Source organism: Puma concolor, chromosome C1, assembly GCF_028749965.1.
Source record: "Puma concolor isolate L17-30 chromosome C1, mPumCon1.1.hap2, whole genome shotgun sequence".
NCBI lineage: Eukaryota > Metazoa > Chordata > Mammalia > Carnivora > Felidae > Puma > Puma concolor.
The window spans coordinates 98831634-98848589 of NC_141674.1; the positions used below are offsets into that span (position 1 = coordinate 98831634).

Genomic DNA, 16956 nt, shown 5'->3' on the forward strand with positions numbered 1-16956 from the left:
GAACCACAAAAGACCCTGAATAGACAAAGTAGTCCTGAAAAAGAAAAACAAAACTGAAGGCATCACGAGTCCAGACTTCAAGCTACGTTACGGAGCTAGTGATCAAGACAGTATGGTCCTGGCACAAAAACAGACACATGCATCAATGGAACAGAATAGAAAACCCAGAAATTGACCCACAACTATACGGTTAATTTATCTTCAACAAAGCAGGAAAGAATATCCAATGGAAAAAAGACAATCTCTTCAACAAATGGTGTTGGGAAAACCGGACAGCAACATGCAGAAAAATGAAACTGGACCACATTCTTGCACCATACACAAAAATAAATTCAAAACAGATGAAACACCTTAATTTAAGACAGGAAACCATCAAAATCCAGAGAACACAGGCAGGAACCTCTTTGACCTTGGTTGGAGCAACTTCTTACTAGGCACATTGCTGAAGATAAGGGAAACAAAAGCAAAAATGAACTACTGGGACCTCATCAAGATAAAAAGCTTCTGCACAGTGAAAGAAACAATCAACAAAACTAAAAGGCAGCCTATGGAGTGGGAGAAGATATTTGCCAATGACCTATCTGATAAAGGGTTAGTATCCAAAATCTATGAAGAACTTATCACACTTAACACCTCCAAAACAACCCAGTGAAGAAAGAGGCAGAAGACACGAATAGACACTTTTCCAAAGAAGACATCCAGATGGCTAACAGACACATGAAAAGATGCTCAATGCTACTCTTCATCAGGGAAATACAAATCAAAACGATTATGAGATACCACCTCACATCTCTCAGAATGGCTAGAATTAACAAGAAACAACAGGTGTTGGCAAGGATGCGGAGAAAGAGGATCTCTTTTGCATTGTTGGTGGCAATGCAAGCTGGCGCAGCCACTCTGGAAAATAGTATGGAGCTTCCTCAGAAAGCTAAAAATAGAACTACTCTATGAGCCAGCAATTACATTACTAGGTATTTACCCAAAGAATACAAAAATACTAATGCAAAGGGATATGTGCACCCTGATGCTTATACCAGCATTATTTACAATAGCCAAATTATGGAACAGCCCAAGTGTCCACTGACAGATGACTGGATAAAGAAGATGTGATGTGTACATATACAATGGAATATTATTCTGCCGTAAAAAGAAGGAAATCTTGCCATTTGCAACGATATGGATCGATCTAAAGAGTATAATTATAATGCTAAGCGAAATAGGTCAGAGAAAGACAAATACCAAATGATTTCACTCATATGTGGAATTTAAGAAACAAAAGAGATGTACGCATGGGAAGGGGGGAAAAGAGAAGAGAAGGGAACAAACCACAAGAGACTCTTAATGATAGAGAACAAACTATGGGTTGATGGAGGGAGGTGGGTGGGGGATGGGCTAGATGGATGGTGGGTACTAAGGAGGGCACTTGTGATTAGCATGGAGTGCTGTATGTAAGTGATGAATCACTGAATTGCACTGAAACCAATAGTGCACTCTATGTTAACTCAAATTTAAATTAAAAGCAAAAATAAAGATCACAATATGTGAAAATAAACTATTTCCTATGATCTCTGTACAGAGATAAGACACCTTGGTACAGTTTAACGGGGCCCTTCATCTCTTCATGTCTTCTTGACATGCCCTCTTGGAAAGCTTCCATGCTCGCTGTTTCAGGGTCTTCTTGTATATTGTTCCACCAAAGATCCCCTTTTCTTCTCGACTCCTATTACTTTTTACTTGGCCAATGTGTTAGGAGTTCTTCAGGACTCAGTTTAGAGACCTCAGAACTTAGGAAACCTCTCTCGCCTGACCATCCTCTCCAAGGTCAAGAAGGCCCACGCGTGGTTAACGATTATCACAGCACTTAACCTCACGGGGGTTCTATTTGCCTGCCTTTTTTCCACCCTAAGCTTCTTGAAGGCAGAGACTTCTCTTGTTCATCTTAGCATATCAGTATGTTGCAAGGAGATTTTCAAACGTATAAAATAGTAGCCCCCAAATAAAGTAAAGAAAAAAATTCTAATATTAGAGTGGGTTGCATCTTGTAAGGCAGAGCAGGCCGAGGGGAATATAGAGGGACTCTGGCTCTGGCTACTGATAACAAGTCTTTGAATTAAAATAGAATGGGGAACTAGATCAAAGACTATTGATTAATTCAACAAATGAATGTGTTCAGATAGGTATTTGGTATCATGCAGAAGTTATATTCAGTTGTGCACGATGATGCATATTTGATTTGTAATTAACAGAAAGTCCTGACCAATGTAATAAATATAACAATATTGGTGATACTCATTAGTTGCCAGGTTTGCTAAGCATTTCGTTGGTTATTTCTTTAAATTTCTTCTGTTTAATGTAAGTAAAACCATCATTAAATTATACACGAAAAAACCCCCAAAAAACAAATACCAAAGCTTCAGATGGGTTTCTGGCTAAAAACTTTATGAAATCAACATAGAGTTTGCTTTGACATGACATACTGTCATGACATACTGCTTCTCTATGTCATGCTTTCTGTGTCCCCAGGAGATAGCCATTGGAATAGTGGTTTCCTGGAATGCATTTAACTTTTGTTAGCAATGAGGCTACCAACAGAATGATTAATAATATTTGGTAGTAGTGTAGTCCTTTTTACCTTTCAGTGGACACCTACATATAATAATTTACAGGTACATTTTATAGGAAAAAATAAAATCATGTTGAGAGAAAGTAGAAAACGTTTGTTCCCCTTAAAACATACCTTAATACAAATTTGATTTTGATGAGTCCAAACTAAGATGGTGTAGTTAAGTGACTAGCTTTGAGGGCCCACAAATGCTCCCTCAAAGGGATGTCAATGGAGCAGTGAACCAGGAAAGTTGGGGTGCACTGCCTGAATTTCCAAGGGTGCCTCTTCCTTTTAACCTTTGATACTTACTTCAGAAGGGAAGAGATCTCCTTCACTGCTGTCTTCCCACCAGCCTTATTCTCATCAAGCAAACCTATTAGCAAGGCACACGGGCAAAGAACTATCTCCATGACTGCGTGGGGGGGACTGTGATGGCCCCAGGAGCAGTGTCTGGCTTCCCAGATTGAACCATGGACAACAAAGGAGCGACTCTGGGGAAGAGATGAAACAACGTTAAAGGAAATAGTGCTATTTGCTTGAATGTCCTTAGGGTGTTGCTTTTACGTCCAGCTCCTCACAATAAACTATAGAAGGATTGCTACTCCTGCCTTTTTTAACCGTATTGTTTGGTAGTTGGACATTTGGAAAGGTTGTGTAAAGGGGTGTATACAGATAGAATAGAATTTTAAGATAAAATCAAACAAACAATTCCAGTACGTAGAAAATTTAATTTGAAATAACTTAAAATAGTTCATCAAGAAATTTTAATTCAGTGACTTGGCACCAGATGCTTAAGAATATGTTTGAGTTTGATCTCAAATCAGTTCAGGTAAACAGACATAACCAAAAATTTATATATATGTGTGTGTGTGTGTGTATATATATATATATATATGCACGCACACACATATATATATACATGCATGTATGTATGTCTATACATACATGCATGTATACATATATTCAAGTTACATATGTATGTATCCAAGAGTTATATATTCAAGATATATAGATTCAAGACATATATAGATTCAAGATATATAGGAATTCAAGATATATATAGATTCAGGATATATATAAATCTACCCTCACTCAGAGATGGAATTCTCTAGTTTTACTCATGGCACATATTTCTGAAAAATTACTCCCCAAAGGGGTACATTAATCATTTATGGAACAGATCTCTACTCTTCCTCTTTTAACCACTGTAGTCTTCTTTAAGGTTGTTAATTCAGATATGGAGTGAAACTCAGTTTTGTTGAATCAGAGATGATTCTGAACTGCAAGAAACCCGAGTATGCACTTGGGCCTGTCTTCAGGTAGACAGATGAACTAAAGCCAGCAAGAGAGATGGACTGTTTGTTCTTTGCCTCAAAGGTTGTATTTGTCACCTACTGGGGTATAAACATCTATTTCACGTTTACACATGACTTTCTTAAAATAATCTTTAAAGTTAAAGTGACTTTCTTAAAATCATCTTTGCATCAGCTATAAACACTGTAAAGTAGCCACGTACGATTAAATTAGCTTGCTTCCAGTCTTTTTTTCTAGAAAAGCTTCCTCCCAAGTTAGTAGCAGTAGCAAGTATGGTGGAAGAGTGGTTCTCTATGTGATTGAGACTATTTGTAGCAATTAGGTCTTTTCAGCAAATCGTTTTGTAAAAGTTTCTTGGGACTGAGCACTTTGCTTTAGTGTGCACCCAAAGATTGTGTTCTCACAGGCCTGTGAACTTACTCAGGGGCTTCCAAAGTCCCCAGCACTTTCGCTTTTGGGTGGCCTTTTCAAATGTAATAATAATAATTAAAAAAAACCCTCCATGATCTACTAAAGGTACCAAGTTGTTAAAAATGGACAAATAATGTCAGTTTAGATCTTATCTTTGGGTTTACATACCAAAATGAAAGCATCAAGATCATAAAGAATACGAAAATTTTATTTTTATAGGCGACTTAACACAGAAAAAACATATTTCTGTTCTGTGTGTTTAAATATTTTAATTTCCTTAGCTTGTCTCTGCTGTGTGCACACAACTAGTAGATGCTTTTCTTTCTCTATTTTGGTTTGGCCAAGGATGCTTATAATATTTGAATTAGGAAGGGTTTTGTTTTCCTAAGTGGTGGAATCTATAGTTCATAATCTATGAAGAATTCTCTAGGTGAGTAAGAAAAATAGAAAAAATTAGGAAAATATGTAAACTCAAGTTATGAGGTATTTCAAGGATACAGTGCCCATGAAAATTCTCTTTCCCACTAATTGCAACTGCCAGATCTCTGGCTTTAGTCTTTCTATCTTTACATTTGGAGAAACACGGAAAAATTTGAGATAAAAGCCCTTTTGTTTGTGTGAGGGTTGCTGTAGTTCAGAACAGAGTCAGAAAAGGAAAGTAAGTAATAAAGCAATGTTTAAATGTACTTACATAAGAAAAAAAATGTCTTCAAAAAGTTCTTAAAAGGTTTTTTTCTTTTGAAGTCCTAAAAACACTCACTTTTATAGGGCACATGATTGTCTGTGTGACCACTCTTTCCAGAGGGAGTTTTTTGTTTTTAAATACTAGGAAAGTATGAGTTATTCAAATAAGATTTTCCATGCTATATTTAGTTTTACAGATGTGTTTAGTTCTAAAACTGTGGCTTACTGTGTTCTGGGGAGAGTATGTATATAAAAAAAATCCCAGGAAACCCTGACACCCAACTCAGAGGCAGTCAATTTTAGCACCCCGCCACGATCTCTCAATTCCCATAACTTACTGCTTCTGTTAACTAGAAATCCCTGAATTCTCTGTATCTAACTTTCTATGGCTAGAATCTGAGAGAATGACCCATTATCACTTCTTCTGAATAGCCAAGTTTTTTAAAGTGTATCAAAGTTTTATGATCTTTTTTTTCTGAGAGTTAAATAGATTGTTCCTCTAACATAACAAGAACCAGGAATTTTCAGCCAACAGATTTCATTCTGTATAATGCGTATACCAGAAACACACAGATCACACATGAATATGCTGTCAGTCAACACACAGAGCATTCACTCAAGGGGTAAACGAGGAATGAGCCAAACATACATACATGTGCAAATGTACAATTGACAGCAAATTATTTTAAGATCCTAATGTCCTTTGAGTATTAAAAATGAGCCAGGAGCCAGGTCCTGTGACAGCTGTATGAAAGCTCTCGATTGCAGTTTTCATGTCGAAGTAGCTTCATATCACATCTCTTGAGTTTCGGATTGCACAGCAAAGGACCATGCTGAATATCATGCCAAAGATCTGAAAAAGAAGGAACCACTTGTTAATGACTTTCGAATGATAAAAATTGATGAAAAGGTCAGCAAACTGCCTGGGTGTCTAACAAATAATTACAACCACTACTGGCTATAAATGGCAGTTTTATATATAATACTTATTTATGGCTGCAGGTTAAAGGCTTCCATATTAACATATCAACTATTTATTAGTTGTTTACACCTTGGTCTAAAGAGTTTTCTGTCATTGGAAAAGTTTTGAATTTTTGCAGCTTTGACCACATATGACAAAGTGAAGCGTCTCTTCATTCTTGGTCCATTTTAAGGTACAAATGATGCTTCACTATTTAACTCCACAGTTTCCCCAAAGCATAAACTGAGGTGTTGGAATTCTGATATTACTTCTACCTCTTGGATAATTCTGGGAAAAGCCAAACACTTGGCCAAACCAACAGCCACTGGTATGGTTTGAATAGAAAGATGCCAAAAGATCTTTCTTGTTCTCAGTCATTGCCCCTACAGTTTTGCAGAGCCTATGGAATGTTATCTGTGGGTGCAATGTTGATAAATGACTGTCAATGTTTGTTTCAAGAAATCCATACCATTCCCTCCTTGATCCTACCCTACATCGGACCAGAATCTATAAATGCTAAGTTTAAAAAGACACGTATTATCTGTTCTTTTGGAAGGGAAGGGGTAGGCTTAAGTAGGAGAAGAGCCAGCAGCAGGGCTCCAAGCTTCTCACTGATGGTACCAGCGCATGGCAGGGGAGACACCTAATGGACATCTGGTTAACTGATTACACTTAAAAAGAAAGGAATTTAAGAAGAAACTCCGGGGATGCTGATTCAAGACGACCAGTAGAAGGCGTTCCCCTTTGAGTGTGGTTGTGAAGGTTGGCTACAACCCCTGCTTCATCCTGGCTGTACTCTAAAGAACTTTTTCAGCCTTGTCCTGCCACTGTCACGAGTCAGGGGTGACTGCCTGTAGGATGCTCGCTCACTGAGACTGTAGAGTTGTTAGGAGCATCTATCTGATACCTCTGTGATGCAGTGCATTTTCAAGTCTTCTGCCTAAAAATTGTCCTCAGGAAGCCACAGAGTAGCAACCGGGCTAGCCCCAGTGCAGGCGAGGAGGGCCTGAGAGACAGCCCTGGACTGGGGGGTCCTCAGCATAGTGTTTCACCCACACGTCCCACCCCTCTGCGCTCGAAATACAGAAAAGAGGGCAGATGCCGGTGTGTCCTGGAAAACCGCCAATTCATTGATTTTCCTCATAATTCCCTTATGCTCATGCCATGAATTAATCTACATAGAGAGCCAGAGGGTAAGTACTGCCTTGGCATTAGCGAATATCACTCAACTCCTGGACAGTGGAAATCACCTCTTTACTGGACTGATTCCAACCTCATTTCCCTCCAACTTGTCTCCACCTGGCAACCACAGGCCCTTCTAACCCTCGGTGGCTTCCTTCTACCTTAAGGATGAAGCCCAGCCTTTCTAAAGGGCACACAGAGACCACAGTTGTGTGGACCCTCACACGCCCTTCAGTGTCATCTCTTGCTGCTCCTCTTACATCCTTCGGTCTCTCAATTCTTGCACACACATACTTTCGAGGCACTGAGCTGCCTGCAGGTGCTGGTTGCACTCGGCTTCACACTCTGCATGTGTTACTCCCTTTGCCTGGATTCTGGGCTTGGGAACCCTCAGACTATGTATAGAGGGAGCATCTATGAGTGTTATGTTCCAGACACTTTATAGGGGTTAATTTGGAAGAATACTTTAGGTTGGTACATTAAAATTCTCATTTCACAGATGAGGGAATTGAAGAATAGAGACATTAAGAAACTACCCCATGATCCCAGGGCTCACAGGTAGTGGAGCTAGGAGCTGAATCCAGACAGGGTGACGCCAGAGTTTACACTATTAATCACCACATCTGCAAATCATAAGTGAGAGGGATTAATGTGGTATGCTCTTATAAATTTCTAAGAGTAAGAAGAGACCAGAATTGAAAATCACTTGTCTAGTGTAAGTTTGGTGGCCTTAAAGCAGCAAGTTATTACAATGATAAACTCAAGGTCATAATTTGGTTAAAGTTAACATCTGTGTCGGGGTGCCTGGGTGGCTCAGTCGGTCGAGCGTCCGACTTCAGCTCAGGTCATGAACTCGCGGTGTGTCGGTTCGAGCCCCACATCAGGCTCTGTGCTGACAGCTCGGAGCCTGGAGCCTCCTTCGGATTCTGTGTCTCCCTCTCTCCCTGCCTCTCCCCTGCTCATGGTCTGTCTCTCTCTGTCTCTCAAAAATAAATAAATGTTAAAAAAAAAAAAACCTGTATCATATTTTAGAGAACTAAGTCTTGATATATCTAATAAGCTTTGTTCTTAGAAGATGTCCTGTCAACAGTGTCTGTCTTTTATGAGAAATCTCTCCTAAGGTATTGCCGTATCACACTGGAAGACAAACAACATACAAAGGCTTCTTAGAGTGCAAAAGAGGTAAGTTCTGGAACTTTCTCACCGTGAGACCTGCGATTCCAATGCCGACGATTCCGATGAGCTGGAGTTTAACGCTGATTATGGCCTCAATTTCATCAATGCAATTCTGTTTTGGGAAAAAAAAAAAAGGAATAACAAATGATTGTATCTGTGAATCATCACTCTGATCCAACCCTTTCCTTCTCTACAGAGCAGTTTTTCCATGTCAGCTTCTGCTCACATCCAAACCACTCCTCTTAGCATCATTCTGATAACCTTAAAGCAAAAATGTATATTAGGGAAAACATATAATCCTCTACTTTTGGTAAAATGTTCCTATTTAGGCCAATGGCTGCTTCAGAACCCTGAAACCTGGCTGGGGGAAGTGATTCTAGGACCTGAAGCATTTAAAAATTTGGGGCATCTTCTCACTTTCAGCATATAAAAATAAGTAAAATATCCCCCAGATAATAGCTCCTTGCTTTTTTTTTATTGCCATTAATAGTTTAAAAGACTTTCTACATACTTGGTCCAATTTACTATGCAAGGTAGGGATTACTTAGTAAGAGGCTTAAAAGACTGTACAGGTTTGAATTAAACAAAGGGAAACCAAATGTTAGCAGTTAGAGGACCAACTCTTTTCAATGATGGCTGGGCTGGGTGGGTCTCTATCCTTTCATCTGTGCCCACAGAGACTTGTGCAGGGCAGGTTAAAAGAAAGGGGGATAATTGGACAGGGAAAAGAACAGATCACTTATAATTAGTTTCTCCAGCTTCTCTCTGGAATCCTTTTAAGTACAGAGGTATGCTCTCTATTCAATTTTGTCTTTAGGCTGCCTAGGTCCTTTTATTTGTCACTGGTTAGTTCCCTCTAATACCCACATAAGCTATATGAAACCCTTACCACAATCTTCAGGTCTCCTATCATACCGTATTCATTCATCATTCATTCATTCAACAAACATTTCTTGAGCAATCTACCTTCATCAGTCAGTGTGGAGATGGTGTGGTAGATATGGAGATAATAAGACATGACTTCTTCTGCCCTTAGGGAGCTGGCAGTTTATTTAGTTTATTGATATATTTTATGAGAGAGGAAGAGAGCAAGCGAGCAGGGGAAGGGCAGAGAGGGAAAGAGAGAATCCCAAGCAGGCTCTGCAGTTTGAGTGCAGATTCGGGGCTCAAACTCATGAACTGTGAGATCATGCATGACCTGAGCCGAAATCAAGGGTCAGTCGTTTAATCAACTGGGCCACCCAGGTACCCCAGGGAGCTCACAGTTTAGAGAAGGATACAGGGGCGCCTGGGTGGCGCAGTCGGTTAAGCGTCCGACTTCAGCCAGGTCACGATCTCGCGGTCCGTGAGTTCGAGCCCCGCGTCAGGCTCTGGGCTGATGGCTCAGAGCCTGGAGCCTGTTTCCGATTCTGTGTCTCCCTCTCTCTCTGCCCCTCCCCCATTCATGCTCTGTCTCTCTCTGTCCCAAAAATAAATAAACGTTGAAAAAAAAAAAAAATAGAGAAGGATACAGACCCACAGAAAAAAATAATACACTATAATACACGACTGCACCTGTTGGAGAAAATTCCTCAACCTTCCCCTCCTTCACCTATAAAACTTACACGCTCCATTCAGTCAGTGCCAGGCACTGTTGTAGGCAGTGAGCACGCAGAGTGAACAAGGCAACACTGCTCTTATTTCTATCTCATCAAAGCCAAGTACGCATCTCTGTTGAAAGTTAATCCCTTTACTGGGGCCGGATCTCTTTCCCAGTCATCTCCTCAGGAAGCCTGTGCTGTCCCTTATCTTTCTTATTTTGCCTCTACTTCTCCATTGACGTGCCCACTCATCGTTATGACACCATGCCCGTGTTCCTCAGTCTAAAACAAAACAATCCCCTCCAAGACTGTCCTCCTCTAGCACTACCCATATTCCATCCTTGCTTTCAAAGCCAGCTTCTTTTTGGAAAAGTAACTTGTACTGGTTTACTTCCTTATAAAAGAAATAGGTGCTTCCTGTTGAAATTTGGGAAATACAGTAGTTCCCCCTTATCTGTGGTTTCGCTTTTGCAGTTGGTTACCCATGGTTCCATGGGTCTAGGAGCAGATGATCCTTCCCGTGACATACCATTAGGTCATTAGTAGACTAATGCTACATCACAACGTCTGTCATTCACCTCGTTTATCTCATCACATGGGTATTTTATCATCTCACGTCACAAGAACAAGGTAAGTACAGCACAGTAAGATGTTTTGAGTGAGAATGAGTCTAGTCACATAACTTTTATTACATTACATTATTATTGTTTTATTTTATTATTATTGTTAACGTCTTACTGTGCCTCATTTATAAATTAAACTTTATCACAGGTATGTATGATACCACATATATAGGGTTTATATAAAGACCCTTTATACAGGGTTTGGTGTTATTTGTGTTTCAGCCACCCACTGGGAGTCTTGCAACATATCCCCTGTGGGTAAGGGGGCAATACTGGAGATTAAAAAATAAAGAGAATAAGGCATACTTGTATTACTACACTAAAGATAATCATCAACACTGTGAGTATATTCCTTTTTTAAATATTTATTTTTTTAAGTAATCTCCACACCCAGCGTGGGGCTCAAACACATAACCCCAAGATCGAGTCGCATGCTCTACCCACAGAACCAGCTAGATGACTCAGGTGGTGTATTTTTAAACTCAAACACACACTTAGGTAATTCTTTATATACAACTATGTGCTTTTTAAACTTAACATTAGGACTTCAAAACTACTTTCATCAAAAATTCTTTGCAATAGTGGTTTTTAGTGGCTATAATTTATCATATGAGAGTACATAATTTAGACAGTCCCCTCTTGTTACACATTAATGGCCTATTCAGTATTTTGTTCTCATGACTAACACTGCAGTGATACCATACCTCTCTCCCTATCTCTGATTTATTTTCCTTAAAATAAATTGACGAGTGGAATTTCTGGATAAAGGGCATGGACATACTCAACTCATTAGTCTATTTAAATTTCTTTTTAAATTTAAGTTTTTATTTTAATTCCAATTGCTTAACATAGAGTGTTGTATTAGTTTTAGGTATACAATATAGTAATTCAACACTTCCATACATCACCTTGTGCTCATCACTACAAGTGCACTCTTTAATTCCTTTTACCTATTTCACCCATCCCCCCCACCCACCTCCCCTCTGGTAACCATCAGTTTGTTCTCTACAATTAAGAGTCTGTTTCTTGATTTGTCTCTCTTATTTTTCTCCTTTGCTTGTTTTGTTAAATTCCACATATGATTGAAATCATATGGTATTTGTCTCTGTCTGACTTATTTTGCTTAGCATTATACTCTCCAGCTGCATCCATGTCATTGCAAATGGCAAGGTTTCATTCTATTTTTATATATGTATATATATATATACATACGTACATATATATGTATATATATAAAAAGTGACATATATGTATATATATGTGACATGTATATATATGTATATATATGACATGTATATATGTGTGTGTGTGTATATATATATATATATACATACATACATATATATATATATATATATATATATATATATATATATATGATATATATGTAAGTATCAGTGGACACTTGGGCTGTTTCCATATTTTGGCTACTGTTGATAATGCTGCGATAAACAGAGGGGTGCATATATCACTTTGAATTAGTGTTCTTGTATTCTTTGGGTAAATATCAGTAATGGGATTGCTGGGTCATAAGGTAGTTCTATTTTTAACTTTTTGAGGAACCTCCATACTGTTTTCCACAGTGACTATACCAGTTTGCATTCCAACCAACCATGCATGAGAATTCCTTTTTCTCCACATCCTTGCCAACACCTGTTCTTTCTTGCATTGTTGATTTTAGTCATTCTTACAGGTATAAGGTGATATCTCATTGTAGTTTTGATTTGCATTCTCCTCATAATAAGTAATGTTGGACATTTTTTCATGTGCCTTTTGGCCATCTGTATGTCTTCTTTGACAAATGTCCACACCTTCTGCCCATTTTTCAATTGGGTTATTTGTGTTTGTGATGTTGAGTTTTTGTAAATTCTTTACATATTTTGGATACTAACCCTTTATCAGAGTTGTCACTTGCAAATATCATCTCCCACTCTGTAGGTTGCCTTTTAGTTTTGTTGTTTCTTCGCTGTGCAGAGCTTTTCATTTTGATGTAGTCCAAATAGTTTATTTTTGCTTTTGTTTCCCTGCCTCAGGAGACATATCTAGAAAAATGTTGCTATGGCCATATCAAAGAAGTTACTGCTTGTGCTCTCTTCTAGGATTTTGATGGTTTCATGTCTCCCATTTAGGTCTTTCATCTATTTCGAACTTATTTTTGTGTTTGGCGTAAGAAAGTGGTCCAGTTTCATTCTCTTGCATGTTGCAACCCAGTTTTCCCAACATCATTTGTTGAAGAGACTGTCTTTTTCCACCAGATATTCTTTCCTGCTTTGTTGAAGATTAATCGACCTTATAGCTGTGGGTTTATTTCAGGATTTTCTATTGTGTTCCATTGATCTGCATTGTCTATTTTTGTGCCAGTAGCATACTGTTTGGATGACTACAGCTTTGTAATATAACTTGAAGTCTGGAATTATGATGCCTCCAGCTTTGCTTTTCTTTTTCAAGATTGCTTTGACTATTTGGGGTCTTTTCTGGTTCCATACAAATTTTAGGATTGTTTGTTCTAGCCCTGTGAAAAACGCTGCTGGTATTTTGATAGAAATTGCATTTTCATTTCTCTTTCTGCTGCTTCATCATTGGTGTATAGAAATGTAACAGATTTCTGTACACTGATTTTGTATCCTTTGACTTTGCTGAATTCGTTTATCAGTTCTGGCAGTTTTTCATTCTACCTACCTATCTATCTATTGGTGGAGTCTTTTGGGTTCTCCACGTATAGTTTCATGTCATCTACAAATAGTCAAAGTTTGATTTCTTCCTTGCCGATTTGGAGGCCTATTATTTCTTTTTGTTGTCTGATTGCTGTGGTTAGGACTTCCAGCACGTTGAATAAAAGTGGTGAGAGTGGACATCCTTGTCTTCTTCCTGACCTTAGGAGAACATCTCTCAGTGTTTAGCCATTGAGGATGATGTTAGCTGTGGGTTTTTCATAGATGGCCTTTATTATGTTGAGGTATGTTCTCTCTAACCCTACTTTGTTGGGGATTTTTATCAGGAATGGATGTTGTACTTTGTCAGATGCTTTATCAGCATCTATTGAAATGATCATATGGTTCTTATCCTTTCTCTTATTGATGTGATGGATCATGGTGATTGATTAGCCAATATTGAACCATCCTTGCAAACCAAGAACAGATCCCACTTGATCATGGTGATTTTTACGTGTATTGTTTGATTCAGTTTACTAGTATTTTGTTTAGAAATTTTGCATCCAAGTTCATCAGGGATATTGTCCTGCAGTTCTCTTTTTTAGTGGCGTTTCATTTGGTTTTGGTATCAGGGTAATGTTGGCCCTATAGAATGAATCTGGAAGTTTTCCTTCCTTTTCTATTTTTTGGAATAGTTTGAGAAGAACAGGTATTAACTCTTCTTTAAACGTTTGGTAGAATTTGCCTGTAAAGCCATCTGGTCCCGGACTTTTGGTTTTTGGGAGTTTTAAAATTACTGATTCAATTTCATTGTTAGTATTCAGTCTTCAATTTTTTATTTCTTCCTGATTCAGCTGTGGGAGTTTATAGGTTTCTAGGAATTTATCCATTTCTTTTAGGTTGCCCAATTTGTTAGCATACGGTTTTTCATAATATTATCTTATGAGTTTGTATATCTGTGGTGTTGGTTGTTATTTTTCCTCTCTCATTTGAGATTTATTTGAGTCATTTCTCTTCTAAATAAGTCTGCCTAGAGGTTTAACAATTTTATTGATTTTTCAAAGAACCATCTCCTGGATTCATTGATTTGTTCTCGTTTTTTTAGTTTCTGTATCATTTATTTCTACTCTAATCTTTATTATTTCCTTCCTTCTGCTGGCTTTAGGTTTTGTTTGTTTTCTTCTAGCTCCTTTAGGTGTAAGGTTAGGTTGTTTACTTGAGATTTCTCTTGCTTCTTGAGGTAGGCCTGAATTGCTATAAACTTTGCTCTTAGAACCACTTTTGCTGCACCCCAGAGTTTCGGACCATTATGTTTTCATTTCCATTTGTTTCATGTAATTTTTAATTTCTTCTTTTATTTCCTAGTTGGCCCATTCATTGTTTAGTAGCATGTTATTTAAGCTCCATGTATTTGTGGTTTTTCCAGATTTTATCTTGTGGTTGACTTTGTTTCATAGTGTTGCTGTCAGAAATATGCATGGTATGACTTCGATCTTGAATTTGTTGAGGCTTCTTTTGTGGGCTAATATGTGATCTGGAGAATGTTCCATGTGCACTTGAAAAGAATGTGTATTCTGTTGTTTTAGGATAAAATATTCTGAATATATCTATTAAATCCATCTGGTACAGTGGGTCATTCAAAGCCATTATTTCCTTGATGATCTGTCCATTGTTGTAAGTGGGGTGGTAAAGTGTCCTACTATTATTACATTACTATCGATTAATTCCTTTGTTTTTTATTAACTGTTTTATATACTTAGGTGTTTCCTTGTTGGATGCATAAATATTTACAATTGTTATATCTTATTAGATTGTCCCCTTTATTATGATATAGTGCCCTTCTTCATCTCTTGTTACAGTCTTTAAAGTCTAGTTTGTCCAATGTAAGTATTAATACTCCAGCTTTCTTTTGACATCCATTTGCATCCAATAGGCGTTTCTCTGTCCTTTCACTTTCAATTTGCATGTGTCTTTAGGTCTAAAATGAGTCTCTTGTAGGCAGCATATGGATGGGTCTTTTTTTTTTTTTTAACATTTGGTCACCCTATGTCTTTTGATTGGAGAATTTAGTTCATTTACATTCAAAGTAATTATTGATAGGTATGTATTTATTGTCATTTTATTTTTTATTTTGTGGTTGTTTCTGAAGATTTTCTTTCATCCTTTCTTGTCATTCTTTCATAGCTTGCTGATTTTATTTAGTGATATATTTGGATTTCTTTCTCTTTATTCTTTGCATATTTATTAGTGTTTTCTCAGAGAGAGGGGGAAGGGTAGAGAGAGAGGAGTGGGGACAGAGAGAGAGAGAGAGAGAGAGAGGGAGAGATTCTCAAGCAGATTCCACACAGTACAGAGCCTGACACGGGGCTTGATCTCATGACTACGAAATCATGACCTGAGCCGAAATCAAGAGTCAGAGGGTTAACTGACTGAGCCACCCAAGTACCCTTAGTGTTTTTAAAATTTTTTAACGTTTATTTAGTTTTGAGAGAGAGACAGAGTGTAAGCAGGAGAGAGGCAGAGAGAGGGGGAGACACAGGATGCAAAGCAGGCTCCAGGCTCTGAGCTATTAGCACAGAGCCTGATGTGGGGCTTGAACCACAAACTGCAAGATCATGACCCAAGCCAAAGTCAGAGACTTAAGTGACCGAGCCACTGAGGTGCCCCTAGTGGCTTTTGATATATGGTTACCATTAGGTTTGTATATAACAGCTTCTGCACATAGTGGTCTATATTTAGTTGATGGTTATTTAAGTTTGAACCCATTGTTTTTTCCTCCTCAGGTTTTAGGTATATATTATTATATTTTATAACTGTTTTTTTGTGATTTCCTTAAATGATTTTTTACAGAAATATTCATTTTTTTACTCCTTTTGTATATCTTACCTCTATACTCTTACTTTTGGTCTCTTTTTTTTCCACTCGAAGAGTCCCCTTTAATATTTCTTGCAGAGTTGGTTTAGTTGTCATGAACTCCTTTAGTTTTTGTTTCCCTGGGAACACTTTATCTCTCTTATTCTGAATGATAAGAGTATTCTTGTTGGATAGAGTATTCTTGGCTGCAGATTTTTCCCATTGGGCATTTTGAATACATCATGTTACTCCCTTTGGCTTGGAAAGTTTCTATTGAAAAATTCCCTGCTAGCCTTATGGGTTTTCTGTTGTAAGTTATGGACTTTTCTTGCTGCTTTTAAATGTTTTTCTTTATTATTATATTTTGCCAATTTAATTACAATATGTCTTGGTGTGGATCTGCTTTTGTAGATTCTTTTAAAAGTATTTTTTTTAATGTTTATTTTTGAGAGAGAGAGAGAGAGAGAGAGCATGCACATGAGTTTGGGAGGGGCAGACACACACACACACACACACACACACACACACACACACACAGAATCGGAAGCAGGCTCCAGGCTCTGAGCTGTCAGCACAGAGCCAATGTGGAGCTCGAACCCAAGAACCCTGAGATTCAGACCTGAGCTGAAGTTGGATGCTTAACCAGCCAAGCCACCCAGGCACCCCTGTTTTTGTTGATCTTGATGGGAGTTTTCTGTGTCTACTAGATCTGGGTATCTGTTTCCTTCCCCAGATTAGGGAAGTTATCTGCTATTATTTCTTCAAATGAATTTTCTGCCCCCTTTTCTTCTGGGACTCCTATAATACAAATGTTATTATTTTTGATGGAGTCATTGAATTTCCTAAGTCTATTCTTATTTTGCATAATTCTTTTCTCTTTTGTTCAACTTGATTACTTTCAAATAGTGTGTGTTCT

At 38.1% G+C, this 16956-nt stretch overlaps 1 protein-coding gene across 1 annotated transcript in view; it reads right to left on the minus strand.

The window, feature by feature from the left end:
* Window positions 1-3313: 3313 nt before the first annotated feature.
* The window catches only part of TSPAN2 (tetraspanin 2), a 59102-nt gene continuing 45459 nt past the window's right edge, over window positions 3314-16956 (minus strand). The window contains exons 7-8 of the mRNA XM_086717910.1: window positions 8362-8445; window positions 3314-5867 (exon numbers count right to left, since the gene is read on the minus strand). Coding sequence (XP_086574036.1) covers window positions 5802-5867; window positions 8362-8445 — 150 coding nt within the window. The 3' untranslated portion in view covers window positions 3314-5801. The remainder of the gene's footprint in view (window positions 5868-8361; window positions 8446-16956) is intronic.